This window comes from Aythya ferina (genome assembly GCF_964211825.1).
Source record: "Aythya ferina genome assembly, chromosome: 7".
NCBI classification, from domain to species: Eukaryota; Metazoa; Chordata; class Aves; order Anseriformes; family Anatidae; genus Aythya; species Aythya ferina.
In genome coordinates, this window is record NC_140302.1 from 21,884,892 (window position 1) to 21,912,231 (window position 27,340).

Below are 27,340 nucleotides of genomic sequence, written 5' to 3' on the forward strand. Positions count from 1 at the left end.
AGTGGTAGTCTTGTTGCAAACAATACCATGGATCCTGCACCCATTCACCCCAGTATATGGGCATACTGGGAAAGGAAGAAGATTGAGTTTCAAGCAGTTAGTAATTAAAAGCTTATTTTACAATGTTTACTTGGAACTGGACAACTCTGATCAGCAGCACAATAAAACAATGCAAAATAGAGCCTCTTTCTTGTTCCTAACTCCCTAGCTTTCTTGTTCACCCAGCTCCGTAGAAAAAAAGGATAGCAGTTACCTGGATTGGTGTCCCAGAAAGAATTATCCTGTAATTGGCTGTCAGCTGTTTTACTGCTTTTGATAGTTTTGTTTTTCCATTTTTTATTACATGGCCTTCATCAAGAATGCAGTAATTAAACTTAATATTTCTAGAAAATAAGAACATAGACTTAAGTAGCATAGATTAAAGTTTTAATCTATTGAAAACCTCAGAAAACCAACCAATTCTTACCTGAAGAAATCAATGTCGTTTCTCACAACATCGTATGAAGCTACTATGAGATTGTGTCTTTTCACCTGATGTTGCAATCTTAACAAAAAAGAGAAAGTCATAACTGAAGTGTTCCTTACATACATCTTATACTGCAGCCTTTAAAAGTATTGTCACAAGTACTATGTCCACAAACCATGCTTCAGTTGTAAAGTGAATTACAAAACTGTGATATTTTACTCTGCCTAAGTCATAACTGCAAAGTGCAAAATGCCTTACCTTGCTCTTTCAGTAGGAGGTCCTGTATAGTGCAAAGGATTAAGATATTCCTTGGAGCAAAACTTTCCCACTTCATCCACCCAGTGTCCTGTGAGTGTAGGAGGACACACCACCAAGGAAGGAAGAGGAACACTGTCCACCAGTTTTGTTCTTGCATATTCTTGAGCCCTTTAAGAATATCAAAACCAAAGCATGTGTTTGTTTTGGTGTTTGTTTTCTGTAGTTGTCTTTGGGGTGGTGGTCACAAAACAGCTGAGGCTGGAAGGGACCTCCAGAGGTCATCTGCTCCAATCCCCCTGCTCAAAGCGGGCCACCTACACCTGTTTGCCCAGGACCATGTCCAGAATCATAACCATAGATAAAACCTGCTGCTGTTGAAATCCTTAAGATAGAACATTCATTTAAGCTTACCTGAGGCAATGATCCCCTGCTAGAATACAAATGGACTGTAAAGTTTTTCCTAAGCCCATATCATCACAAAGAATTCCATGAAGTTTGTATTTATTGAGAAACGCCAACCAGTTAACTCCATCCTGAAATCAGAAAATAAAGAAGTGACTCAGAATTAAAAAATAACTCTTTTGGCTAGCTGAACTTCACTTCAAACATCAGCGTGTTCTATCTTCTGTTACTGCCAAGTTATGAGTCATTTCCCTACCCTACATCCTTCATATATAAATACAAACTCCCAAAGTACAACTGGGTGTTGCACCAGAGTCTGTAAGTTCCAAAAAACAAAACAAAAACAACAACAACCACCACAACCAAGGATCCTCATAGATGCATATGCTACATCCCATTCACTCAAATCAGAGAATAAAGGTAGAAACATAAAAGGCCAAACAGAACAAGGAGGCCTGGCTTTGCAGTGGTGAGCTACCACAGGCAACCCAAGTAAGGCAGAGCCCATTGGCCATTCCTTGAGAAAAATTAAGAGAATCAAAAGGGGAAACAAATAATTGAAGAAATAAAATTGAATGTGTTTCTTATGTTGGTCTTCCTTACCCAAGAGTCTAATATGCACATTGTTCAGATGATAAAGGACAAACAAAACAGACAAAAACAATGCACATCGCCGAGCAAAACACCCAACGCCCAAATGACTCCTACCCTTCCATAAAATCCCATCAGATCAGAACTTACTATTTTAAAATATAAATATAAGCTGTTACCTGCTGGTATTTTCTGAGCTCTGCTTTGATTGGTACTGGAATTTTATAATTTTCCAGTTTTTTTCCATCCAGTAATTGTTCCAGAAAGTGGCGTTCCTTAGCTTTCATTCGTATTAATTCTTCAGACATGTTTGGTGGATCTGGTATACCAGCCTAAAATAGTTTTTTTAAAGCAGCAATGTTAGGGCTACAATACTTAATTCTCACATAGATAAGAAATAAAACCTCATCCAAGCTTAGATATTTTAAATAGGTAGCAAAGATATGCAATCTTCTTAACTGTATAAATCCATATTCTGTGGTATACCTGTTTGATTCCTTGCAGATCAACTCATCCAGAGTTGTATGATGCACAGCACAAATTGTGCTCCAATGGGCACGATGAAAAGCTTATATAAACTTGCGAAGAAGAGGGGAAATCCTGGTCATGCTCGTAAGACTTTACAATGGCTGAGCTATTGTTCCTCTAACCAGGCAGTTTCTCTGGCTGGAGAATCTTTTGACACCTACTTCTTAGCCACAAGCTACCATCCAAAGTTAGATGGATTTCTCCTACAGATCTTAGTGGGATTATATTTACACGCTGAAGTCTGTAGGACAAATTCAAACAAATGAAAACAACAAAGAAAAAAGAAAGTTCTAATCCCCCCAAGCTTCGTAGCAGCAGACCATGACTTCCTAGGTATTTCCCATACCAGGCCAGAAGCCCAAAGAAAGTATCCGTGGATAGCAAGTATGCTCAACAGACATTCTTTCTTGTTAATAATACAGTAGCAAAAGAGGCATTGATGTGTTCATCAGCACATCTCTAATCCCAGTTTCCTGGGCCACCTCCACTTTGAGGAATGTGAAATTTGAAAACTCAAGTTACTATTGCTTAGGGAGAGCTCCTGGCTGAGAAGAATACCTCAGGTCTGTCAAGTAATTCCACCATATGTGTGTTTAATAAAGGAAGAGGGAACTAACCCAGATTACGTACGCTGTAAGTGTTCTAGTAAGGTATTTAAGTACATACACACAGACAACAGCCTACTTCTTTAAGTGCTCCTCCTACCCTCCCTTTTAAAAGAATTATGTCTTAAGTGCGAGTCTCATGCCAGTTAATTTGGTTCAAATATATTTTAAGATGAATGATTTATATAATAATCCTTCTCTCAGTCAGATATAAAAATGTTTCTGGTGCAATAGAATGAACAATGAAATTGAGAATAAAAATACAGAAAACTGAGCATAGGTAAGTTCTCAATTCATTTATTGCAAATTCTTTTCTATTCTTCTCAATTAGAAATGAATATGACAATACAAATTATAAACTCCCAATTATATTCAGACGTGTAGTACCTTTACTTATCCATTATCTGAAATAAGGTCTTGCATTTCTAAAAACAAAGTTTTTAACTATGGAGAAAAAACATGAACTATCATACATACGTATGTAAGCAGATAATAAAACAAGCATTCTACACTTTGAAGAGATGCTCAGTAAAGAGTGCTAAAATAGCTTTAAAAAAATGCAAGCTACGTATCCCATAGGACTGTATTTAGAAAATGTATGAAGAAAAGCACTAGTTTGAACGGCACTGGAACAAACAGCAGCATGCCAGTCAGATTGTTCACCTTGACAGTTGCTTTTGCTGTTCTCACTTTCAACTTAAACATTTTAGTTTAAGCATACGGAAAGTGCTTCATTTAAGGCAGGTCGCTAATTATCAGATTCTAAGGTTCTATTACACTACATTAAAAATCAAGATAGTAACAGATACTAAATCAAGTAAACTGGCTTTTTTTTTTTTCTTTCCAGTTTAAAACATGCAAATGAATTCTGAACTGTCTTCTGTTACCATCTGGTGGTGAAAATAAGTTACTTGGAAGACTTAAAGTCTTTGAAGTGCAGTATTAAAAAGCATCTGATGTATGCATCTTGTAGGAAGAGTGAAAAACAGAAACAGATCTGTACTGATTAAACACCACTGGATCATATATTTCGCGTTCTACCAAAAGCTGTGGGTTGTGGCTTTTGATTTTAAAAGAGGTAGAATAAGTACCTGTACTCATCTCCAGACTATTTCTACCATTGCTGTTTATTTACTCTGTTTAAATCAGAGTATCGGTTTGTATGTGTTTCTTGACAATGAACAACAAACATACCTTTTTATTTTAACATTAATTTAGAAAATTGTTCATAAAGGGTCCAGTTTTACTTATTTTACATTATAAAGAATACATTGTCAGTTACTTGATATGGACTGAAAGTGTATAGAGACAACTTTTACTCAGCATGTAACAAACCAGAAACTTGGGCTGGTAGAAAAGTGGAGACAAAACAGTTCACATATTCCATATACTTAAAACTTCAGCTTACCTCAAGAGGCATTAGTCTAATTAGTGTTGCAAAGCACTGAGTAGCCATGAAACGTACGCTGTCTGTCTGATCACTCATTCTACCCAGAACTGGAACCACCAGAAGAACGATGTATGGAACAATACCTACATCCAGCTGTTCCATTACACCTGGATCAGCTATTAAGGAATAGTTTCTACCAGTTCAGGATTGTCTGACATCATTACATACCTGGCAGATTTCACTCACAATAGGTGCAAGTCATTAATACATTACTTTAGAGAAACAAGATTTGTTTGAACTTGATTGGAACAAAGAAATGAAAAAATAAAATTGTCTGATCTACCCCAGTTAGATTTAGTAGAATTCCACTACTAACCTCAGTGCACCTTGATGGCACAAAATATTGACATTACTGTTTTTCAGTTTTATTCATTCTTTAGCTTGTTCTCAGAGGGTAACATGGAAAATAAATACTGAATTGTCTCCAGTAAAACTTCACTTTTTTTTTTTTTCCACATCAATAAGAAAAGCAACGGAAATAAGTTTCTTATATTTGTTGTCTACAGGAGGAAGACATTTTACCTCAATTCCTCTTCCCATTATTTTTAGACAACAGCTTTTGCTCCCCACATTATACAAATGAAAAGAGTCTTTTGCATTTTTGAATACTCAAGCAAGGATACATGCAAGTGCTTCAATTGCACCTTCTTGTTTGGTGTTGTCATCTATTGCTCCCAGCCACGGTAGAACTTGCTCTAGAAAGATATTCATTGTTTCCATGGTAGCTATTTTGCTCATAACACCTACACAACGAGCAGCCATGTGTCTCACTGCAGTGCTGGGATGTTGAAGGCACATGTAAAGATGAGGCAAGTGCTGAATTAACTGAATAAAAGGTGGGGAAAAAAAAAGAAGTTAGCATGAGCTATTAGCAAATTACTAAATTATTCTGAAGTAAACAGTTTCTTTAAATCACTGTTGCTTCCCAAAGAATGGTTAAGATGGCTCCTTCACATGATCTAATTTTCAGAACTGAAAAATTCTTTCAGAACAGAAGTTGAATTTAATTCCAGCTTGCAAGTTTGTCCTAGACTGGCCCCATTTAAGTTTAGGCAAAATGAAGGACATGAAGGCCTAAAACAGTGGCAATGAACAGACTAAACTGCTTCATTCAAAAAGCTGCTTTGGAATACGATTACCAGAGGATGAAGCTGAACATCCATTGAAGCTGCTGTTGTTTCAAAAACCTGTAAAGAGTTTACTAGCTCCTGGGCAGGTGCATCTCCTTTTTCCAGCAAGGACTTTCGGTCTGTTAAAAAACAGAAAAGGTGTTCAGTTTCAGATTAACATGCTGTCTCCATCCTAGGTAGTCCCTCAGCTTAAATCAAAAGTATAGTTACCAAAATTGTTTATGTGAATGTTGTTCCTTAATGAGCCAACCATAGCATCCCAGAGATGTGGCAATCCCGTTGCCATTTCAGCACCAAAATGTTTAGCTATAGTAGATAAGGCAAACTCAGCTCCTCTTCTCTGAACAACATATGGTTTCTGAGCCTAGAATTAAACAATTCAGTAAATTAGTGAGGACAGATTCACTTAAGAATGAAGTCCATTTTTTTGATTTGCTTCAAAGAAGCTTCATTTTCTAAACAAACTTAGAAGATGATGAAAATTAAGTTTGCTCATTTGGTAAGAGTGCTTACATAGGAGCGTTGTCAGGTTATTAACATAAGGTCAAACTCAGAAGCATTGTTTTTGCATTCAGAAGTTATACAGACACTTGCTACACAGGCCCTAAACTGTAAGACTATTTTATTATTTATGGTTAAAAAAGACAAAACAACAACAAAACAAACAAAGCAAAAATATCATTCTACACACAACCGCGCTATTGATTTTTCTGGATGATAATTATTTTCAAGGAAGCTCCCATTGTTACACAGGCATTTGATTTTGATAGTGGGAATTTATAACATGCAAGTTGATATTTTTCTTCACTTTTTTTTTTTAATGCAGGTAAAATGAATGTCTTTTATACCAGATTAAGTTTTATACATTTGGGCATGTGGCTCTTGCTGACACAAACCCATTTCATCTCTAAGCCTTCCAACTGGTTCCAGTTCCAGAACTTCAGATATTGCCAATATGGAGGACACCAAGAACAGCAACACATTAGCTAAACTTTCCAAAGCAATATTGGATGTGTTATTAACTCCTTCTCCCGATCCCACCCTCTTCAGAGTTGAAATTGGTATAAATCTCCTTAATAATTAAGAATAAAATCCACAATGGTGTTCAGTAATCATAGTTATGATTAGGATCACGTTAGATCATTTGTAGTTTTCTATGAATAAAACAGCTACAGAAAAAGGTTTAACACATCAGGTATGGAGGTCAGATGTACATCCTAACTCTAGTTGAATTTGAAGTAGTTTTTAATGCTTCTGAGTTTCCACTACGCATCACGATGACCAAAATTTAATGTGGGTATCAGGATGCAATCACAGCATTGGGGAAATCCATTGCGATAATCATAGTATAAATCCATACAAATGGATTTTCACAGAGAAACTCGTATAGTGTACTAAATGTAAAATATTTCAGAAGTATTAATTTGCTTAATGACACACATCATAAAGTAATACATACTGATTGCAACACAGAATTATTCATCAACATTACATTCTCTCAGGGAAAGATCCTGGACGATCTTTTTGTAATGCTATTGACTTCACTGAATTCAAACTAATAAAGGGGAGGGGTGGACATGCAAGTTGAAAATGCAAGTCTTTGGACTTCACCTCGTCAAGTTCTGTAGGAATGCTTCCACTACTGCTGGTGGGGAGGTCTGCAATTGGCGCTTTTGGAGCTTTTGGAGTAGGGCCTCGTCGACTTGTGATGGCAAAAGCAGCTTTCTGGTGTCTGTACAGTGTAATTATTCCCCTGTGCTTAGTAACTGTATGATGCATCCCATCTTTGTCGGAGTTGGGCCCTACAACAGAAGACAGAATAGCTGACAACAATTTAAGCTGTGGTTTAAAAAGTAGGTGGAAGCGATAGCCACCTACAAATCATCTGCAGATCTCAGCATGCTTTGAAAAAGATGGATAAGCATCATCATCCTCAGGGACAGAAAAATAACAAGTACAGAGTAGAATTACTCTGTTAAGAGCATATTAAAGACTTGACAAGGAAATTTGTGTGCAAACTGCCAGATGAATTCTTGCTCATCAAGAAACAGAGTAAGACTTCAGTCAAATAAGAAACCTTTGCACAAGTTTTTAAATATACTGATGCCATCAGTATCTTTTGGTTTGTTGATGTTTCTATTTAATTGGTTTAATTTTCAATCAGATATCAATGTATTACTCCTCTGAGATGAAGATGTATATGTTATGAAAAAAATAAAATGTATAATGGTAAAACCTTAAAGTTAGTTAAAAAAACGTTGTATTTTTAATGGTTTTAATTTGCACTGTTCAATTAATCCATACATTTTTGGCAATGAACTGTCATCTAAAGAAAGCCCATGTCTGTAGTATGTGCAGGATTTTTTGTCCATTTCGAACACTCATCTTTCTACTAACCTACAGAACATAACACAAGTCAGATTTTTTTTTCCTACTGACAAGATACTCTCTGGTTCCATGGTGATGCAGTTTCAATGAAAAGCTTCGTATCGCAGGTAAATGAAGTTGATGATGATAGGTGAACAACAGTAAATAACAAAGTCAGAACTAGTCTTTTATACACAGTTTATGAAAAATACATACAGCATTAACCTATACACTCTGTGCAACTGCAAGATACCTGAATGAAGTAATTACTAATAAATGAAGACTTAGTTGCTAGCATTTTAAAAACACTGAAAGCATGACTCACTCATTTTTAACAGTTCAGAGACAAGCACGGGCATATTGTTAAGATCTCAGCAGTATCATACCTTTTGAATTTTCATGGCTACTCTGAGGCTGTGCAGGACACGCTGCCAGTGGGGTAAGATGTGGATCCACGCAGAGGGAGTTGCAGAGATTTTTTATAATCTTTGAGTTGGGACAAGGAGACCTCGTTGTACACTGCTGAAGTAACTTTGCTATGCATGAAGCCACATAGTTCTGTACTAATGTATTCTCCTCTTTTTTGATAGCTTCCATTAAAGGTTTTATAACAGGATTTAATTTTTCTGGAAGTTGCTGCAAGTTTACAACTGCACATGCAGCAAAAGTGTGGACTCGCAGATGCAGCACTTGCCACTCTTGATTTGTTTCTGTAACAGTCATTTGGACTTGTTGTCTTTTACTGTCCAACTGTTGTAGAAGTTTAGGATTCAAAGGAAAGGATGACGTCACTTCATTGAAAACAGAAGTAACCTAATAAAGAGGAAGAAAAAGTTACAAATCTGTTTCGTTATAAAATGGGATAACCTCTGAACACCATAGTTTTCATGGTAGAAGAGTCATTTCGACAGGTGTTTTCATCTCAAATTTTCTAGCAAATAACAGGAAATGCTCAAAAATTTAGTTTCTGGAATCTTGAACTTCCAATTCAAGGGAAAAAAGTAGACATATTAAAAACATTTTAATTCTGGATTGTGAAAGCTAGAAGAGGTTTAGATACTTCCCAAAATGTATCCTATACCCACCAGATCTATCCAGATATTTTGGTTTATCAATAAGAAAAAGATAGAGTGATGAGGAACATGCTATGAATACAATAGGCCAGAAAGGATGTGTAAGGTTCTGTGCATGCAGAAGTTATTTCTAAGCTGATTTTCCTTTGAGGCAAGACAGGCTGGGATAAAATCTAAGGAAAAAGTCAGAGTACAGCAGTTGCAGGACTTGCCTTATTTCCCCTCCTCCCTCCAGCTGCATGACTATTGTTGCTTAAATTTGTCACAGGAAATGGATCACAAGCACCGTGAAGTCATGGAAACACTGAGCTTATTCTACTGATAGGACAGCTGGACTCTAAAGTACATGAAATATGGCAGCTTTTGAGGGCTAGTCTAAGAGTTGTTTGTTTGTTGTTTGTTTTTTTAATTGCCTTTTAAATGTTTGGGTCAAGATTTTTTTTTTTTTTTTAAAACTATGAAGCAGTATGAACCCAATACTTATATATAAACTGTAGAAGCCTTAAGTTCTACTCCACGTGACCCTGATGGCTGGAATGACCAAGTGATGCAGAAAATGTGCTACGAGAAGCACAGCATTTTTCAATTTAATTCATGAAGACACATACTACAACAGAGTTGACTTTGTCTGTGTTTTTTAAGGAAATCTGAAGAATTGAAATGGGAGCAGAAGACAGCCACAAAAAAAAGAAAGCAGGTGTGGTATGCGTTTTCTGAAGTCTTCAAATCCAGAACAGGTATCTTTTGAATATACATACATCAGTCAAGCAGCTGTATTACTAGACTGACGAGTAAATAGTTGAGGTATATGAAAACTCCTGTACTTCACATACTACAAGCTTTTATGATTACATCTTCACCTTGGGAATCTACTCAATTTAGATGGCAGCCATAAAACTGGCTGCCAAAATCCCTTCAGCCCATTACACAATTGTCTATAACTTTAAAGATTGGTTGAGATTTACAAGTTAAACCACAACACATCGCTACAAAAGTGTTAGTTTGAGAATCTGAAGATCCAGCATCTTCCTACAGTCTCATCATGGTCATAATCATAAAATCTTAAACATTATTCTCCTACTTCTCCCCAGCATCCCAGTCGCATAGACAAAGTTCCGTCCAGGAACTTGATTGCCTTTCTTTCCCCAGAAAACTGTACCACATCCATCCCCATTCATTCATTCCTCTAAATCTACACACCTTTCCCACCCCAGACACCTTTAATTTAGTGGGCTTTCAAATCTACAAGCTTTTCATTTATATCCTACCTTATCTATCCATGGTCTTTTTTCTCTTTGCTTAAGAATCCATTTTGGGGTTGGAACAAAAGCCTTTTAATCTGTTGCCCCAACATTATCAGCTGTTTTTGCTTACAGAACTTTTCACATCAAGGGCTACCTTTTATATGTAAAGCACATCTAACACTGATGTTTTCAGATATATAAAAAAAAAAAGAGCAATTTAACAGACAGGTGGAAATAAAAATCCTTTTAAATACAACAACTTTTAGAAAGCTCCCTTCACATGAATTTGCAGTTTATTTACTAGTCTTTTGACAATGGTTTGCAACAGTTCTAGCTACTTTGTTCTGCGTAGATTTCAATAGTCAAACTTGCGTTCTACTTAATTTTTGGTATAGTCCGTAAACATTGCAGTGTGTGTGTGGGGGGGTGTGCTATCTATTACACATCTCATGTCAAAGGAAGTATGAAATCATCATACGATTTCTAAAAGTAATAATTATGCTGAATATGTATTTCAAGACAGTAATAGATTTGAATGAAGGGCAGGCATGCCTCTACTTACCAGATCATTTGCTTGATCTATTGTAAATACACTGCAATTTATTCTGTTTCCAATATCAATATGTGCATCAGCAAATAGTGAAATGAGTTGTTTACATTCATTCTGCATTCGTGTAAAAGGAACAGCAATTTCATCGTAATAGAGGTGTTCAGAAAGGACCCCAAGTAAGCGAGGTTGCACACAAATGGCCACAGCTCTACACTCCTGTAACAGAAAAGACACATAATTTGCATTTTTGAGTAATCAAGATTTCTTTTGTTCAGATTTGAGTAATAAACAGCAGAACCTAGCTACGGAAATCCAGGTTCCAGAGGGACCATTAACACTTTTATCCATATTAAAAGTATTACGGATTATGAACAAAACTCTCAGTATGTCACTAGAACTGGAGTGATCGCGAACATAGGAAAGACAGTCATGTTAAAAGGAAGCATTGACCTCATAATGTGCATTTTGGATAGACTAATTTGTAGAAGAAATGTGAACACATTTACTGTTCACAGTTCTAACAGTCGGCATTTAGCTACTAGAGTGGCATAATTTATTCCTGCATTGTCTAGCTATCAAGATTTTAACATTTAGCTGTACAAATACCATTTTAGCTTATAGACTGAAATTTTATTTCAAGCTGAAGTAGCAGATGATGAGCTATGGATTAAGTTTGTGAAGTCAAATTTATTTTTGCTGCAGAAACATCCTACCTTTTGCAAGGCTGCCCACTCGCAGATTACTAATGCAACACTAATCCTCTGCAAGGCAGATTTAGAATTCAAGTGGAAGAGCAGTAGCTGAGCTAATGATTCAGCTGGCTTTATTTCTTGAGTAACAGTATTTACACCTGGGTCGCAAATACAACAGCAGAGTGCTCCCAGCAACCTGACAAAAGGAGAAATAGCAGTTGCTTCAATGTTATAATTAATCATCAATTAATGATTCAAAATGAAGATGCCAAAAAGTCTATGTAATTAGATTATAGCAAAAACATTGTGCAACAAAAAAAGATAAATCGCTTTTAAATATTTTTTCAGATTTCCAGTAAACTGACTTTGCTGCCATCATCCGAGCTCGCATGACAACATAATCCCTGGTTGCTGGATCTTCTGAAATGCTGTCTGCCCCAGCAATATATTCCTGAATCACCTCCTTATTCTGGGTTTGACCTTGACGCAGTTTAGTACCTGCCTTTTCCTGCGGAATAAAGTTGGGAAAGGTTTAACGTAAATAAAGCAATAGAAAAGATGAATTCATATTCCATAACATTTCCAATACTAATCATACCCTGCAAAAATTGGACTAACCCAGAACATTTAACCAGAACAGAACATAACCCATAACAGACTTCTGAAAGTAGTTAATTATTATAAATCCCTTCTCCATTAATACTTTGGTTTGGTCCCATTAAACAAAAGATACTGTCCCTTCACTTGAAAATTAATACTAATCCTTAACACGTAACTTAACAACTTCAGTCCACACAAAGCAAAAAGGAAGTCTCTTCCAGTATCTTCTTCAGAAATAAAGTAATGCTTTAGACTTAATCCTGTGAACAGTTGTTGAAGAAATCATTGTAGATACAGAACCAAGTAAATACTTGTAAAATACAAGATCCCCATTTAGCATACTACATGACCAAACTCTGAATTCTCATGGACAACTTGAGAACTATTTTGCTCTACAGAACCGGGGTCTACAACATCAGTTACATTTGCAGTTGTGGGAAGGCAACACTACTTCCCTCTTAACACTTTCAGAAAACGTCTCTACTACTGTGCCTGGTAATCACTTTCCTGTTTTCCCCATAACACTTAATGAGGTCACGTTTTACTTACTTTTGATCTGGTTTTTACTTCTAGCAACATATTTAAGTCAATTGGCAAATGAGATGGCTGCATCATTAAGCAGAGCCAGGCTCCCATCCACGGACAAGCAGCTGCAACCACATACTGTACAGATGCCTTATTTAACAGTTCCAGCCATACCTGGGAAAAGAAACATAGTGCAGATCATGACAATTTTGTGTTTTTTGTAAGATCACATACATGTTGATAAAAATGACGGAACCGTTCTGCTCCCTTTCAGTCTCTATTCCATTTCTGTTCAGACTCTATTCTGCTCACTCTGTATTCTACTGCCTTTCAGTCTGCATCACATAGATGGACTACAAATAATTAACAAGAACAGATTATGCTTTATTGGCACAAAAGAACACAGGATACAAAGAGGTAGATACACTATCAGTATATATCTAGGTCATAAGTCATACAGATACCTTGTGAATAAGATCCAGAATTTCTTGGTTGCTTTCCAAGATACAGAATTGAAATATGTGTCTCAACATGTCTTGCAAAATTGGAGTCAGCCATGTTGAAGAGCTCTGAAACAGGAATATCATGATCAAGAAGATTCCAATATGCACTATAATAAAATGCTAGTATCTCCAATTCTTACCTGGTCTTGAGTAGAGAGAAGTGTGAACAATGTTTCCAGTGCTGCTTTTCGTACGGAAGATATAGTATGATGCAAGAATGGCCACACACGTGGGACCAACACTGTGAGTGACTGCTGAATGCTAATACATGAAATAGAGATGAAGATGCAGTGAAAAGGGGAAAAAAATAAAAGTATTGTCACATATGTTGGGTAATTTTAAGTGAAGGATCAAATGACTACAACTTAAACATTTTAAATAGTTTGAGTCAGCATCATTATTTTTCATAGAGTGTTTTTCTTACTGGTATAAAGCACTAGCTGATTTAAGCATGTGTTTTTATGGGGAAGTTTCCTAGATTATACTTAGACCTTTGTTCAAATATTTAGGAAAAAAAATATTTTTAGTTTTATATTTATTATTACGCATGAGTTAAGACCCAAGCTTGTTTTTATTTTTTTTTGTGTGAACTTGTACATTAACTGATACACATAGTATGTTTTGAATTACAGATGGGGTTAGCAACAGAACTTTACTCTTAATTTTGTATTTGTGCAAAAAACAATTTCAGCAGTGACAATCATTCAGGATGTGAAAGGCGAGATGTCTAGAGTGCAAATACTGCAGGTTTAATGTATATATTATAAAAAATGTTAACATACTAACATGCAATTCCTTTAGTTTGACAATCCTGAACAGCAGCATTGTCTTCAAACTTCAAGGGTTTTACTGTTCCAAAAAGCTAACAATAACTGCTCTTTGCAATTAAGAATTTATCTTCCAGAAAAAAAGTTAATATTAAGAAATAAGGAAGGAAGGCACTTGCCTCTGAAAAAGGGGCAAAAAAGAATTCATACATAATGACAAGCAGTTAATATCTTCCCCTGCTTTCTTCAGTGAACATTCCAGTAACTTAGTTTACCTACTGCTTTATCGACCTTTCATCAGTCATCAACTGTACTGCTGATGTGAATTTTCAAGTTTGTAGCTTTCTTTAGAACTGTTCTAATAGTAATGTTCTACAGGCATGCGCATGTGTTTTCATGTAAATAGTTTGCTCACTTATTTGGAGTTTGTCAACAGAAGCAGACAAATGTTTGTGGACAAGGCCACCATGTGAGTGTGGCTAATATGCTTTACAGAAATACCCAATACAACCAGAGGAGGGAGGGGAAAAAAGTCACATATAAACAATATCTATTACTTTTTAATTATTTTGGTGCCTATTACTAATGGAATTAAACTAGAAGCACTGTCCTAACCTTCCCTTTGAGGAAAAGACAGAGTAAAATTAAACTATGGATTTAAATTGAGCATCTCCTTCTATGTAATTTAAAGCAATTTTGATTATCCCAATCTGAAAATAATGTGATAGTCATACTGTATACATTACTGGAGTAATACTAATTAAAAAGTTACCTGCACTTGCGGACCTGAGGATATGTCAGAAGGGAAGAAAGAAGGATCATGATACTGTTTGTGGAAGCTGTCAAGTCATCCAACTCCAGGAGCGCATCCCACAAAGTGTTAAGAATAAAAGGGACCTAGACAAGTATGCAGAAAAAGTTTACAAAAAGAGAAGAAAAATATCCAAGTGCTAATTATGTTATTTTCTTTGCTCAGACCAAAAGCAACAATTTTTGATCAAAAAAATCAATGGAAAACAGCTCAGTCACCTTCTGAGACTGAAGGTGGACCAGGCTTTCCACTACTGGTACTAAAGATGCTGCAGCAACGGCTCGGACGTCATCATCCAGATCTTGGAGACCTTCAATTATTGCAGGTAGCACTTTAGGCAATAACGTGTCGATCATGTCCTGCCAAAACGATCAAAATAATCTTTAAACTTAAAATCACATAACACACTAAACAAATAAAATGTACTTTACGTGTGTGAATAAACCTCTTTGTTATATAACCAGAAAGCACAGGTCCAAGAATACAATCTAAATATTTGAAGGTACCATTCATGAAATAAAACTTAGGTTATAAATTTGAATGAACTTTAACTTTGTTCAGTTTTTGTGTAAGCAAAACCCAGTGTTTGCAGAATAATATGATGAATAAACTAAACTTCTTGTAGCACAGGGCTCTGTTAACCTCGCATATGAAAGCATGATCAAAACCAGACAGGTGCAGCCTCTATTTATAATCTGTTTTGTGCAAGTAACTGTTAATAAGGTTGTAACAATACAACTGTGTTGATATAAACCTGCAAATTTCTGCAGCGTGGATGATAAAGATGCAGTCACACATCTTAATTCACATGAGAATCCAGTGCAAACAAGTAGTTTTATCATATCAACCCATTGTTCAGGCACATCCTCATCTCTGAACAGAGCTTTCTGTTCCAAAGCTCTCTACAATTTGTCATGAAGGTTATTACCTGACGGACCGCTAGAGCGTATTTTATTCCTAAGAGACCACCATGTCTCACTTCCCACTGCTCCTGTGTAAGCAGCTTCAGGAGAACATCGACAGTTTTATGAACTCCAGTTTCATTCATATGTTTCAATACTACTCCCAAAGTCTGAGCACAAGTCTCACGTACTGGTGCTACCACCTAGGATAAAATAAATGAGGAAACGGGTATTTCAATATGAAATTTGACTTAAAAATCAATGAGTAGAATCAGGTGAGCAAAACTACTATATGAGGTGAAATTTGTATATCTATTACTCTGTAGTAAGCATCTCATAGCAGTTAAAGCAGGCACATGCAGTATCAGTCTACAAAGCACAGCTGATCTGCTGCAGTATAATCTGCCAAAGTCTGCTGATTGATCTACCTGTTCATTCAGACAACTTACTTCATCTGAAACAAAGTCTCCAAATCTGTCCAATGCAAACACACAAAGAAGTCTAATAACCAAGTCTTCCAGCCACTCCTGATGCTGCTGGATCATCTGTAAAAAGAGGAAAAAACAAACACTGTGACTATTTTTTCGTAGAGGATATCTGACATGCTTGCATTCACTACATTTATATCAAAAAGGAATCCCAGCATATGTTTAAATTGACTGAATACAGTCATCTTGCACAGATAATCAAGGCAGAATAGTCAGCACTAATTCAGCTCTGCCCTGACTTATCACAAACATCACAATGGTACACATAGTACTTTTAATCAAAAGGCTGGAAAGCACCATGTAAGGCAGACAGATGATTTTATCCCCATGCAACACACAAAGGTAAGGTCACTTAGATAATCTGTACAAAGTAATGTCAATGCGTCCCAGGCAAATCAATTAATGCGTTTGAAGAATGTTTACAAATAAACATGAACTATGAAGCAGGACTTCTCCGATGTGGGAGACCAAGCGAAAAGAACTTGTATTTCAGTCAAGTCTCCTCCAGATTAAAGTAATTAGCCCGAGCTTGTCTTGAGGCTCTGGCATCTGTTAATTAGAGGCCCTATAGCTTTGTAACTCCAAACCCCAGAGCAGAAGCCCTATAAAAGGAACTACTCTGACATCATCTTTCTCCATCTCCATTGTTTGCCTACTAGATCAGCATTTCCCTTGAAAACTATAATTTTAATAAACAAAATTATCACCATATTATGGATTGTATCGCAGAATTCATATATAAGGTCGAAGAATTATAACTTGCATGTAACATGCACAGCAGCCTTTGAAGCTAGCCTGGAGTACACGGTCCCTTTCCATAAATAGGTAAGAAACTGATCAGAGTATCTTATCATTGCAGTATGTGTTATTATTACTCTGCAATCTCCATGGAACAAACGCAATCCACATGGAAGCAAGGAAAGATAACAGCTTCTACCTGCTTTCCCCATACACAAAGCATGCTAAAGTAGTTTGATCTGCATATGAAAAATACATCTCCTCATTCTTCAACACTCTCTAAACTATAAGCTTTCCCTGCTGCTTTTGTATGAATATTCTGTATGAATCTGAATGAGATTCATTATTAGCAAACAAGTTATTACTGTCAAGAAATTTAAAAAGGTGTTTTCCTTCTAAATACATAGAAACTGCTTAAATACTTCCACTCATAATAAAGTAACCAGACTGATATGCAGCTTACTATTTAAGTGAATAAAATCAGATGGCCTAAGACACTTCATTGAACCTAGTTACATAATCAACTTAAATAGTGAATTTTGTTTCAGCACATCTCTAACATGACCCGTAACTAATACTTTTCTAGTATGGAAGTTAGTATTTAATAAATTTACACACAGCCCACATATTAATGGTTGGTTATGCAGTAGAATGTTTTCTACAGGCTTTTTAAAAGGAATTTAGCATTTCATCAGGGGATGTAGTGATTTGATCCATATTATTTTGATCAGACAGATCTCATGGTTTATATTCCCACAATATCACCCACCTCCTGCAAAGATTAAGTATTTTAAGAAGTCAGTTTGCTAAATCTAATTTTCCAGTCATGTTGATTTCTTAACTCACCTCTTCTAAAGAGCTGTCTCCCATTTTACCACCACTTTTACCGTGAGCTTTAAGTATCTCTCTCAGTCCAGTACCTGCACCATGTCGAACCTAGAAAAGTGAAATAAAATGTGAATTATTTTAAAATACTTAGGAACAGAAGATAAAAAAAAATCCACTGTTTAACTGAAAACACTGTATAATTGACATTAACACCTTTTTTTTCCCCAACATCTTTTTTTCTTAATAGAGACACGTGCAATGCTGTAAAATTAGTGGTATTCCACAGAGTTGTGGACAAGGTAGTATCTTATTAGATAAAATGATGTACTTACAAAAACCAAGTTTTTGGACAAGTTAGTATTTATTAAATATTTGTCAGTTTATGGACAGAATCAATTAAGAATTGCTTCCACTTTCTAACAGAGAAATGTTATCATATCTGCAGTAACGTAGCCAGTAAAGGCAGTTTTCATTTAGATTTACTTCCCTATGTTACAAAACACTAGTTTTTGGAGAAAGATTAACAAATATCAATGAAGTCACCTTATATGAATCTCAGGAATTACCTAATAGGCTCTGGCAGTTAGTTTCTAAATCATTGCAATTTTTGACTTTGTGAGAAGGAAGAGGCACAAGGACTGCTCGCAAATTAACCATTTATAGTAAGTTCATAAGCTAAAGGAAAGCAGCATTTTTAGTCAACTTTGTATTTATTAAACAAAATTTAGACCCCCAGTGAGTATCCTGGGGTCCACAAAATGAGTGTCTGAGAATTACTCTTCTGCATAGTTTACAAACCTACCATAATTGGCTAAACATTACAAAAAGAAGTGAACAAATGACACAAGAAAGAAAATTATAGCCACATATATGTTCCCACCAAGCAGTTGAATGCACTAGGAAGAATTTTGGAAGTTACACAAAAGCAGTACAAAGATATGCTACAACAATACCTGTTTCTCATATTTTTGATCCCTAACTGGATACAACAGACTAATCAAGAAAAGCCAGCACACTAAACCTCTGTGTATGCAACATTTTAACTGGGTTTTCATTGAGAGGCCTTTACATAGGTTTGCGTAGAACTTATTCTGTATTTTTTCTTTAACAAAGGGTATTTGATATACATGCCTGTTGCTAGTAGAAAACTATTGCATTTCGTTTCATGATAGTAACAACTAGAGATGAGTGGTTGGTAGGTTCTCTAAGTATCAGAGTATTTTATGTGAAATGCAAACTGAAATATGCACAGCTTGTAGCTGCTGGTAAAATTTATAAGCAAGACAATAAAGATCAGCCAGAGAGCATAGTCTTAAAATTTCAGCTGTTAATCAACTTTTCAACTTATTTCGACTGTTGATCACTTGTTCATACAGTCCAGGATTGCTTATGAACTAGTTTTCACAAACCGAAAGTAACACTTTGCTAGTTAACTTCTCAAGCTTCTCAAAATACGGAACAGCAGCAAGAAAGACAAATGTATAAAGGAAATACCAGTAGTAGGATTCATCTCATGTGACTTCACCTGCCTATAAGCTAGGCACTAAAATAGTCACCTAGGCTGCCTATAGACACTGCAAGAAGATGCCAGAGGGTCATTTATAAACATCTATTTTGAGGTAGTCTAACCTGTTTTTCCATCAAGAACATATCATAAGAATGATTTTGTATTGATCTACTTCCTTAATTCAGACGTGCGTGCCCTATATCAAATATAATAAGAAGGCTATAAGAATGTCTGAATTTCAGAAGACAAGCAGACTTTGACTTCAACTGCCTGCTTTCAAATAGGATGAGGTTTATTAGTTTAGATGCAGTGATGTGCCACATGAACGTAATTACCCTTCTTCTGGGCCCAAAATAATCATACAGGCTGTGTATGACTTATCTCTGTGTTTCCAAGTTTGAGGTCAGTATAGGCAGAGCCAACTTGATATCACTGAACCTGTGATACAGATAATGCCTAAGCACGTTAGTTACTGCTAATATTTAATCTTTCAAAAGATTAACTTTCTTATGACAAAATTGAGGTTAGTTCACAACAGTTATTCCCATCTTCTGTTCAAGGAAGAAAGTCTGCTGTCAGCCACTTCATATTTTTGCTTAGAATTCATAGAAAAGTTTGTGGAAAATAGTGGAGATTGAATAAAAGCATGAGCAGAACAGTTCTGAATCTTGAAAACAAGTTCACAAGGCAACCAAATACATAGTTTTTGTAGTTGGTATTAGATAGCTTTTTTAAAAAAACTTAAACATTCCTTTTTTTATAAATGAAGGGAACAAACAACAATTTTGTACTCTACTCACTGTTAAAGTGATTTTTTCTCCCTTTTCTAACTGAACATTAGACAAACATGCATGCCACTGTTGTGAGCAACAATTGCACAGTATTCCACAAATTCTTGATAAATCCAAGCCTGTTTTAATTAACTTTTTTTGCTCAAATTTCAGTATTTCCAAAATTCTCATGTTATTTCCCCTTTAAATAAGTCTTAGAAAGAAACAGTTAATTTCTCTAAACCAGATTGCTCTCAACTTTGTCATCTATATTTACTATGTACATAATTTTTGATACCTAAAACAAAATCCTCAAGTCCTAAGCATACGATTTCTGTACTTCTGTTTAAATCTACTTTTTCCTCAAACTTAGACTTCAGATACTGTATGTGTCTTACCTCCCAGGAAGGGTTAAAGAGATCGTTGCACACCTCTTCACAAAAACTTTCGAGAGGCCATTCATTTGCCTAAATTCATAAAAAGTAAGTATGAGACTAACAAAGAAAGGGATCAGGCGAACATTTCTTACGCTGTATGCTATGTAGATACACAAAGGTAACAAACACCTCCAAAGCTTAACCAAATAAAATAAATTCTTCCACTCTTCAGAAACTTTGCTGATTGGCACTGGATATTTTAAAAGTTTTGTGAAGTTTGGCTGGTAGAAGTGTAACCTCTTCCCTAGGGTAATTAAGTTTGAAGTTCTGGAATCCAGTCTCCTTTTTGAACCACACTATGGCAGAAGATTAAAGGCTCATATCCTCTCTAGCAACTCTCTAAATTTATGAACTTTGCCTTTAAAAAGTGTAGTAGACAAATCCCATTTTGAAATTACACTAGATAATCTAATTAGGTCAATAATCAAGTAGTAAGCACCATCCTCACTCCTAATAAGCACCTCATAAGACATATTCCACGTTTCTGAGATCCAGGAGTATATCCACTACCTCCAAACTTCTTATAAGGAAGTTGACGAGGCTTTGGAAAAGAAATTATGATACTAACATGAGGAAATTCATGCCATCATAAAGATAAAGCATTTAAAAGGCGAACAACCAGCAGGTACTCAGTCTGCAGTTGTCATTAATCTTTCATAAATGCAAAACAGTGCTGTGAAAATGCAAATAAGAATTTAGTTACTAAGCTGTGTTTGGAAAACCTTATTTCAAACTTAATCAAGATAAAGTCTCTATAAAATAAACTTTTATGCACTATTTGTATTCAGGTATAGCATTTCCAACAATTTTTCAGCTGATTGAAGCAAATGCAAATTTCTTCTAAGACTAAGGAATTGTTTAAGTCTTAAACTACTCAAGATATAACTCACAAGCATTTAGATCAAAATATTTATGACTGTGTGATCTTGTTATCTAAGGGTTTAGCACAGTTTTACAGTTCAATATCCAGGTCTGACACCTGTAATCCACCTACTCAGGTTCACTTGGATAGACTATTACGAAGATTAAACATGTTTTCCTGTCAATGCTGTACACAGTTCAAAGTCCATTAGCTTCACTACATACAGTTGGCAATGACATTGTTTACTCCTTTTCAGAATACTAAAATGAGTAAAGAATTTGGGAGCATAAGGAAGTTTTATTTAATGTTACTCTACTAAACAACGGAATGATCATTTTTGCTAACAGCAGAACAGCACATCATACCTCTTCTGGAGCATTTTCTACCAGTGTTTTTGAGTCTGTGGCAGGTTGGTTAATGACAACATTTGCAACTTTTCTTCTCTTTTCTTCTGGTTCCCCATCAGTGCTGTCATTGCTGAGAAGGAACAAATACAAGTTTATGAACAGAAAGTATGCTTTAGGGGAAACAATTACTTCTACAACTGAAGTCTCAGATACAATAAAGTGTGGCAAGAATGCAAAATAAAGAAGTTTATCACCTGAAACACGCACAATAGGTACAGTTGCGGGTAACAAAATTCAGTGTGGAGGCAAATTGACAATCTTTTCAGCCATTTCCAAGAAATACAGCAATTCTTAAATAAAACTAAGGAAAAATATTGTTTACTGCTTATTATAAATACAGAAGGTCCAATAATGTGTCACTAAACTACCGCGATGAAAAACATACCATTCATGGGAAAGTTATGTCTAAGATTTTTCATTATCATCATCTTCATAATTCTCCCATTTTTATGAATTATTCTCAAGACATATTTACTATTAGGGACAAAACATAAGTTTTTAACTACACCATTGCATTATTCCAAGACTCCTCTACAGCCAGGTTCTTAATAGAGTCAACGGAGAATGAGTACAACAGTTGTGTTCTACCATCAACACAATTACCACATAAAATATTAAGAGGCTGTCCTGGTTTCAGTTAGAACAGAGTTAATTTTCTTCCCAGTAGCTGGTAGAATGCTATGTTTTGGCTTAGGATGAGAAGAGTGCTGATAACACCCCAATGTTTTAATTGTTGCAGAGCAGTGCTTATACTGAGCCAAGGACATCTCAGCTTCTTGCTCTGTCCTGCCAACGGGCAGGCTGGGGGTGCAGCAAGAGCTGGGAGGGGACAGACCCAGGACAGGTGACCCAAACTAGCCAAAGGGGTATTCCATACCATCTGACGTCATGCTAAACAATATATAGGGGTGGCTAGCCGGGGGAGGGGGACCGGACTGCTCAGGGTTAGGCTGGGCATCAGTCAGCGGGTGGTGAGCAATTGCATTGTGCATCACTTGTTTGTGCACATTATTATTAGTACTATTATTATTATTATTATTGTTGTTATTATTTTCCTGTCTTATTAAACTGTCTTTATCTCAACTCACGGGCTTCGCTTTTCATTTCTCTCCCCCGTCCCAGAGAGGGAGGGGGGAGGGTGAGCGAACGGCTGTGTGGTGTTTAGCTGCCAGCCGGGTTAAACCACGACAGAGGCAAAGACTGTAGGAAGTTTGTCAACAGATAAATCAAATTACAATTCAAGCTTGGCTGAAAAAAGAGCAAAACAGTTCAATATTATACCTCTTCTCATTAGCTTCCACTGCATCTCTGGATCTTTGCTTTGCAAACAGCTTAGCCATTCTTTTGGCTTTATTCTTTTGTCTACTGCTCATACCAGCTCGAAATTCTGAGTCAATTAACTCAGCAGCCTGAAGAGTCTGAAAGAGAAGTCATTCATTGTCAGCAATTCTTATAACAAAGGTCCTGAAAAATCCCCAAACCCACATTGTGTTCAACCTCCCCAGCTCTCCATTATTCGAAACTCAGAGCAGCAGTTTCACATCAAATAGTACTAATGTGGAACTATGATGCTTAAGAGTTCAGGAAGCCAAAGCATACCATGTTAGATGTTGATTATCATAATTAAAAATATAGAAGTTATAACTGCATAAGCTGAAATAAAGTAAACCCACTGTATTATTCCTTGCAGTCAAACAGCCCGAGGTTTTACCTACAGGTTGTTTGTTTACTAGTGAAACTGAAGAAGGAGAATAGTCCAGATCTTCATCATTGAACAAATCTTCTGTATTCATCCCAATTGCAGCACCCATATCTAAGCCAAGCTTCTTCTGTAACAGTTTCCTCTGCCGCGCTATCCGCTCTTTAGGATCAATTTCACCTTTAAAAAGTTTTTTAAAAAGGCAGATGTGTCAGATTTCCATACAGATCTATTAGTGAAGTCTTGCACAATGATTTAACACCAGAAGTCACAGAATTAAATTCTATTTAGATAATACATAAATAAAATATTTCAAACCCAATCATAGATCCTAGGAAGACCTTTTTGTTGTGGAAAATACAGAATTACCTTAAAGTATATTTTTAAAACAGAAAGTAGCTGCCATGAAATTAATTAAATTACACTTGGTCTACAGAAGAAAAAAAAAAAAAAATCAAGTTTTACTTTTTTTTTTTTTTTTAAAGGAAAGTGCACTTTGAAAGGAGAGAACTAGCATTTAAATTAATCCAGCAACTGATTCAAGAACTAGTGCTTTGTTAAACACAGCTTGCATCCATGTGGGTTCTGATAAGGTTTAAGGTTGATTTTTTAATTATTATTATTTTTTATTTTAACTTTTTATTCTCCAAACATTTGTCTTCTGTTGGGAAACAGAGATCTATGAAATAAGAACCACCAATAAAATCCCTCAAATAACATTCAATCCAATTTTCTGCATTAAGTTAAGCTGAATCAGAACCTGTTTTCTAAAGAAACATTCTTCCTTGCCACACGCGCAGGACTAAAGTGTCTCCTCTCCTTCTGCCCAAACTACCAATTGCAAGGCAGACTGATGTTTAACGATGATTTTCCTAGAGTGCTGTATTCTGTTAATAAACTAATCCTCAAGCTTCATGTGCCAAGTGAGGCTCATTTAGAAAGTTAAAAGAAACTACCTCAAGAATGTTCTGTAAACAGATACTTGAATTACTTAACACCTAGAATTTGTGGGGTATTCACATTTATATTAAAAATAACAGATGAATTCAGTGCCTGTCTAAAATAAACCTGCCAAGTAAGTTTGCTACACGCAAACCAAAACTTGTTTCTGAACAGGTAGGGTTTCATTAGAAGAAATGAAATTTGTAGAAGACCTTATTAACCTAGCATAAAAGATGACAACCAACAAAATACTGGTGAAGCTTAAAAAAAAACAACAAAAAAAAAAAACACAACAGAATATGCCGTAAGCATCAGGAGCCATGGGTTCTGTTCCTCCCTGATCTTCTCTGTACACTGCACAGGGAATAAGTGAATCAGGGCTATGCAGCCAGAGTGGATTCTTATCTATAGCACCATTTCCTTTGGTGGAGGAACTGAAAGATGGACTGGAAGCAGAGCAGAGAAGTACATATATATATATATATATGTATGTATGTATGTATCTTATAGATAAAAATAATTCTATGTCACTTTACAGATGTAAACCAACTCAGCTAAAAAGTTGCAGAAAGATATCAAGCAAGTCACTTGAAACAAAAGGTATCATCACACGGGTGCTATATGAATATTCTACATTGCTTACAGGAGACCAAAATTACGAGTACACTGATTAAAAAGCAGCAACAAGATCTCTAAGAGAAATGGTAAATTAACTGATACTAGGTAACTCTGGCTTAATGTCCCATGCTCATTGCAGAAAAAGATTATTCTGCCCCTTTTCCACTAGAAGACCATAAACACTGATGTCTGTATAGCATTTGAATGCCCCAACAATATACTCTATAGGAAGGCCTGCATTATGCTATGAATGCAGACAGCGGCCACTGGATGGAAGAAAACAAAGCAGTAACTATTTCCTTCTGTACAACAATTGAGCAGACCTCCTCTAAGGACTTGGAAATTAATAGCTCTGAAGTATCTTAACATGCACTGAAGGTTTTAAATATTTGACCTTCTGACCTCGACAGTTTTATTCTAGTATTTTTCATGCACTCTCTATATTTGAAACCTTGGTGCTTTTCAATAAGACACATCCTACTAGCTATATTGGGAACACTGTTATAATAAAGTTCCAAGTGGTCATAGTTCCTGCATGTCAAAAAAAGGAAAAAGATTCTCCAGAAACTCTACAGAAGCCTTTAACACCAGTTTTCCTGTCCCACTCCTTCAGGTATCCACTCTCCTCCCAACATGCACAATAATTCCAAAGAAAGAAAATACAAACAAACCCCCCCCACAAACACCCTCCAATTCAAGAAAGGTAATACAAACCCGTTCCGTTGGAGCAATATTTTCTTCCTTTTATTTCCCTAGCATCCTGAGAAACCATGGATGACTAGACTTTTAAAAGAGACACCACATACTTCTCCAAACCAGTAAGTTCTCTAGTTTACAAGTAAAATATAAAGATATACCTGATTTATCATCCTGGACTTCAAATTCTGCACCAGCAGATCCAAGAAGAGATGCACCATGTTTTAACAATCGACCTATATCAAATCTATCAAAGCGCAACCGATCTGTTGAAGGTGAATCTTCCATAGGACTTTCTGATCCTGGATCTAAACAAACATTGAAAATAATATTAAGGAAAACATGATGAAAATGTTCAAAGTTTTGGCAGAAGTAGGATAAGAGTTATGTAGAGGAAGAAATATTTTCACTCCCCCAAAGAATCACCAGGCACACAATATTTTGACTCGTAAAATGTAAAGATTCCATTTCATAAAGAAAAAAACTTTTAATATTTTTCCCTTGATAAATTTAGCTTTTAAAAACTTGGGACACCGATGCACTGCTGGGTCTTCTCTGCACACAGATGACCACCTTGCAGTTTGAGCTGCACATTGTTCACAAATAGTTCAAACGTTAAGTATCATGCCAACACTGCACCGCATCTGACCAACAGCCAGGCACCCTGGATACAGGAGCCGGGGAGTAGTCCAGCTGCAGGTACAGCACAGTTCCACACTGATACAGAAGGGAGCTGTTCCTCACAAGGTGTCTTACTTCTTGGTTGTGAATTCACTTCCAAAGTATTCCCTCCCCTCTTGAAGATTAGTGTCTTGTGGCTCCTAGTCACGCACAGCTTAGTGTCCAAAAAAACTGCCCATGCCTACATAACCCAGTATGCTCACATCCTGAATTACATCTAGCACTATAAATACCATTGTTACCTACAAGAAATACAGCATTTAGTTTACTGGTTCACCCCACACTTATTTATGAAAGTTTGTTCATTTACAGTAGAATGAGTCCAACTGTATACAGATCACTGTACAAAATGAGCAATGCCTACATTTCTTCAGACCTGAAGAAGTTAACGTTGCATTATACGTATACACGGTAGAGTCTATAAATAAAACTACTGAGTACACAGATAAATATGGTTTGCTGGGAAAGACTCAGCATAACTCCTGAAAAAAGCCCTCTCATCAACATCAGTAAAGAGCTTCGTCAAGTGGATAGAGGGGATCTACTGGACATAACAGCCATACAAAGCTTTTGGCAAGGTTTCATACTAAAAATCGAAGGAAGCAATTTACTACAGAGTTGGGGAAAACATCCTTATGCAGATTGAAAGCTGATTAAAGCTGGTTAAAAACATATAAAAGCCATGAGTTCCTTCAGAGATTAATGTTGGAACAAGTTCTATTTGTCTTTAGCAACGGAAGGGAGATTTCACTGCGCACTCTTCTCTCAGCATGTATGTGACACTAAGCTCTTTCTTTCCAGTAACCCAGTGTTACCCTAGCACTAAGAAATCCGGGAAGGACTCTCAGAGCAGTGATGGGCAACAAGATGGCAGTTAGAGTACAACATTAAGAACCTAAGCCATGATTAAACAACACTGAATTCAGAACTGGGAGTAAACAGTCAAAGATTTTGGAGGCACTACAGTCAGTTTCTGTATTCACCAGCTTACTGGGCAGTTACAGAACAGCCAACTAAGTACTGGCTATCATCAGGAAGAACGCTGAAAACATGATGAAGCACAGCATTTTGCCACTTACTATAAATATCAGTACTCTAGGGATGCATATGCAGTTTTGCGCATCTCAAGGAGGACACAAGAATAAGAAAAGCACTGAGAAGGACAAATAAAGTTATCCAAAAGACAGAGCAGCTGTCTTGTGA

At 36.3% G+C, this 27,340-nt stretch overlaps 1 protein-coding gene across 2 annotated transcripts in view; it reads right to left on the reverse strand.

Moving 5' to 3' along the window:
* Positions 1 to 27,340, reverse strand: part of BTAF1 (B-TFIID TATA-box binding protein associated factor 1) — a 46,523-nt gene that overhangs the window by 7,208 nt on the left and 11,975 nt on the right. For both annotated transcript variants that reach the window (XM_084524957.1, XM_084524958.1), the window contains exons 4-30: positions 25,618 to 25,764; positions 23,217 to 23,380; positions 22,783 to 22,919; positions 21,460 to 21,571; positions 20,194 to 20,262; positions 17,537 to 17,626; positions 15,914 to 16,009; positions 15,491 to 15,667; positions 14,781 to 14,921; positions 14,524 to 14,648; positions 13,125 to 13,245; positions 12,946 to 13,050; positions 12,506 to 12,655; positions 11,722 to 11,864; positions 11,378 to 11,552; positions 10,677 to 10,880; positions 8,184 to 8,610; positions 7,042 to 7,232; positions 5,641 to 5,794; positions 5,440 to 5,549; positions 4,924 to 5,125; positions 4,259 to 4,407; positions 1,897 to 2,049; positions 1,136 to 1,257; positions 725 to 892; positions 467 to 544; positions 254 to 383 (exon numbers count right to left, since the gene is read on the reverse strand). In XM_084524957.1, the coding sequence (XP_084381083.1) occupies positions 254 to 383; positions 467 to 544; positions 725 to 892; positions 1,136 to 1,257; positions 1,897 to 2,049; positions 4,259 to 4,407; positions 4,924 to 5,125; positions 5,440 to 5,549; positions 5,641 to 5,794; positions 7,042 to 7,232; positions 8,184 to 8,610; positions 10,677 to 10,880; positions 11,378 to 11,552; positions 11,722 to 11,864; positions 12,506 to 12,655; positions 12,946 to 13,050; positions 13,125 to 13,245; positions 14,524 to 14,648; positions 14,781 to 14,921; positions 15,491 to 15,667; positions 15,914 to 16,009; positions 17,537 to 17,626; positions 20,194 to 20,262; positions 21,460 to 21,571; positions 22,783 to 22,919; positions 23,217 to 23,380; positions 25,618 to 25,764 (4,040 nt within the window). The remainder of the gene's footprint in view (positions 1 to 253; positions 384 to 466; positions 545 to 724; positions 893 to 1,135; positions 1,258 to 1,896; positions 2,050 to 4,258; positions 4,408 to 4,923; positions 5,126 to 5,439; positions 5,550 to 5,640; positions 5,795 to 7,041; positions 7,233 to 8,183; positions 8,611 to 10,676; positions 10,881 to 11,377; positions 11,553 to 11,721; positions 11,865 to 12,505; positions 12,656 to 12,945; positions 13,051 to 13,124; positions 13,246 to 14,523; positions 14,649 to 14,780; positions 14,922 to 15,490; positions 15,668 to 15,913; positions 16,010 to 17,536; positions 17,627 to 20,193; positions 20,263 to 21,459; positions 21,572 to 22,782; positions 22,920 to 23,216; positions 23,381 to 25,617; positions 25,765 to 27,340) is intronic.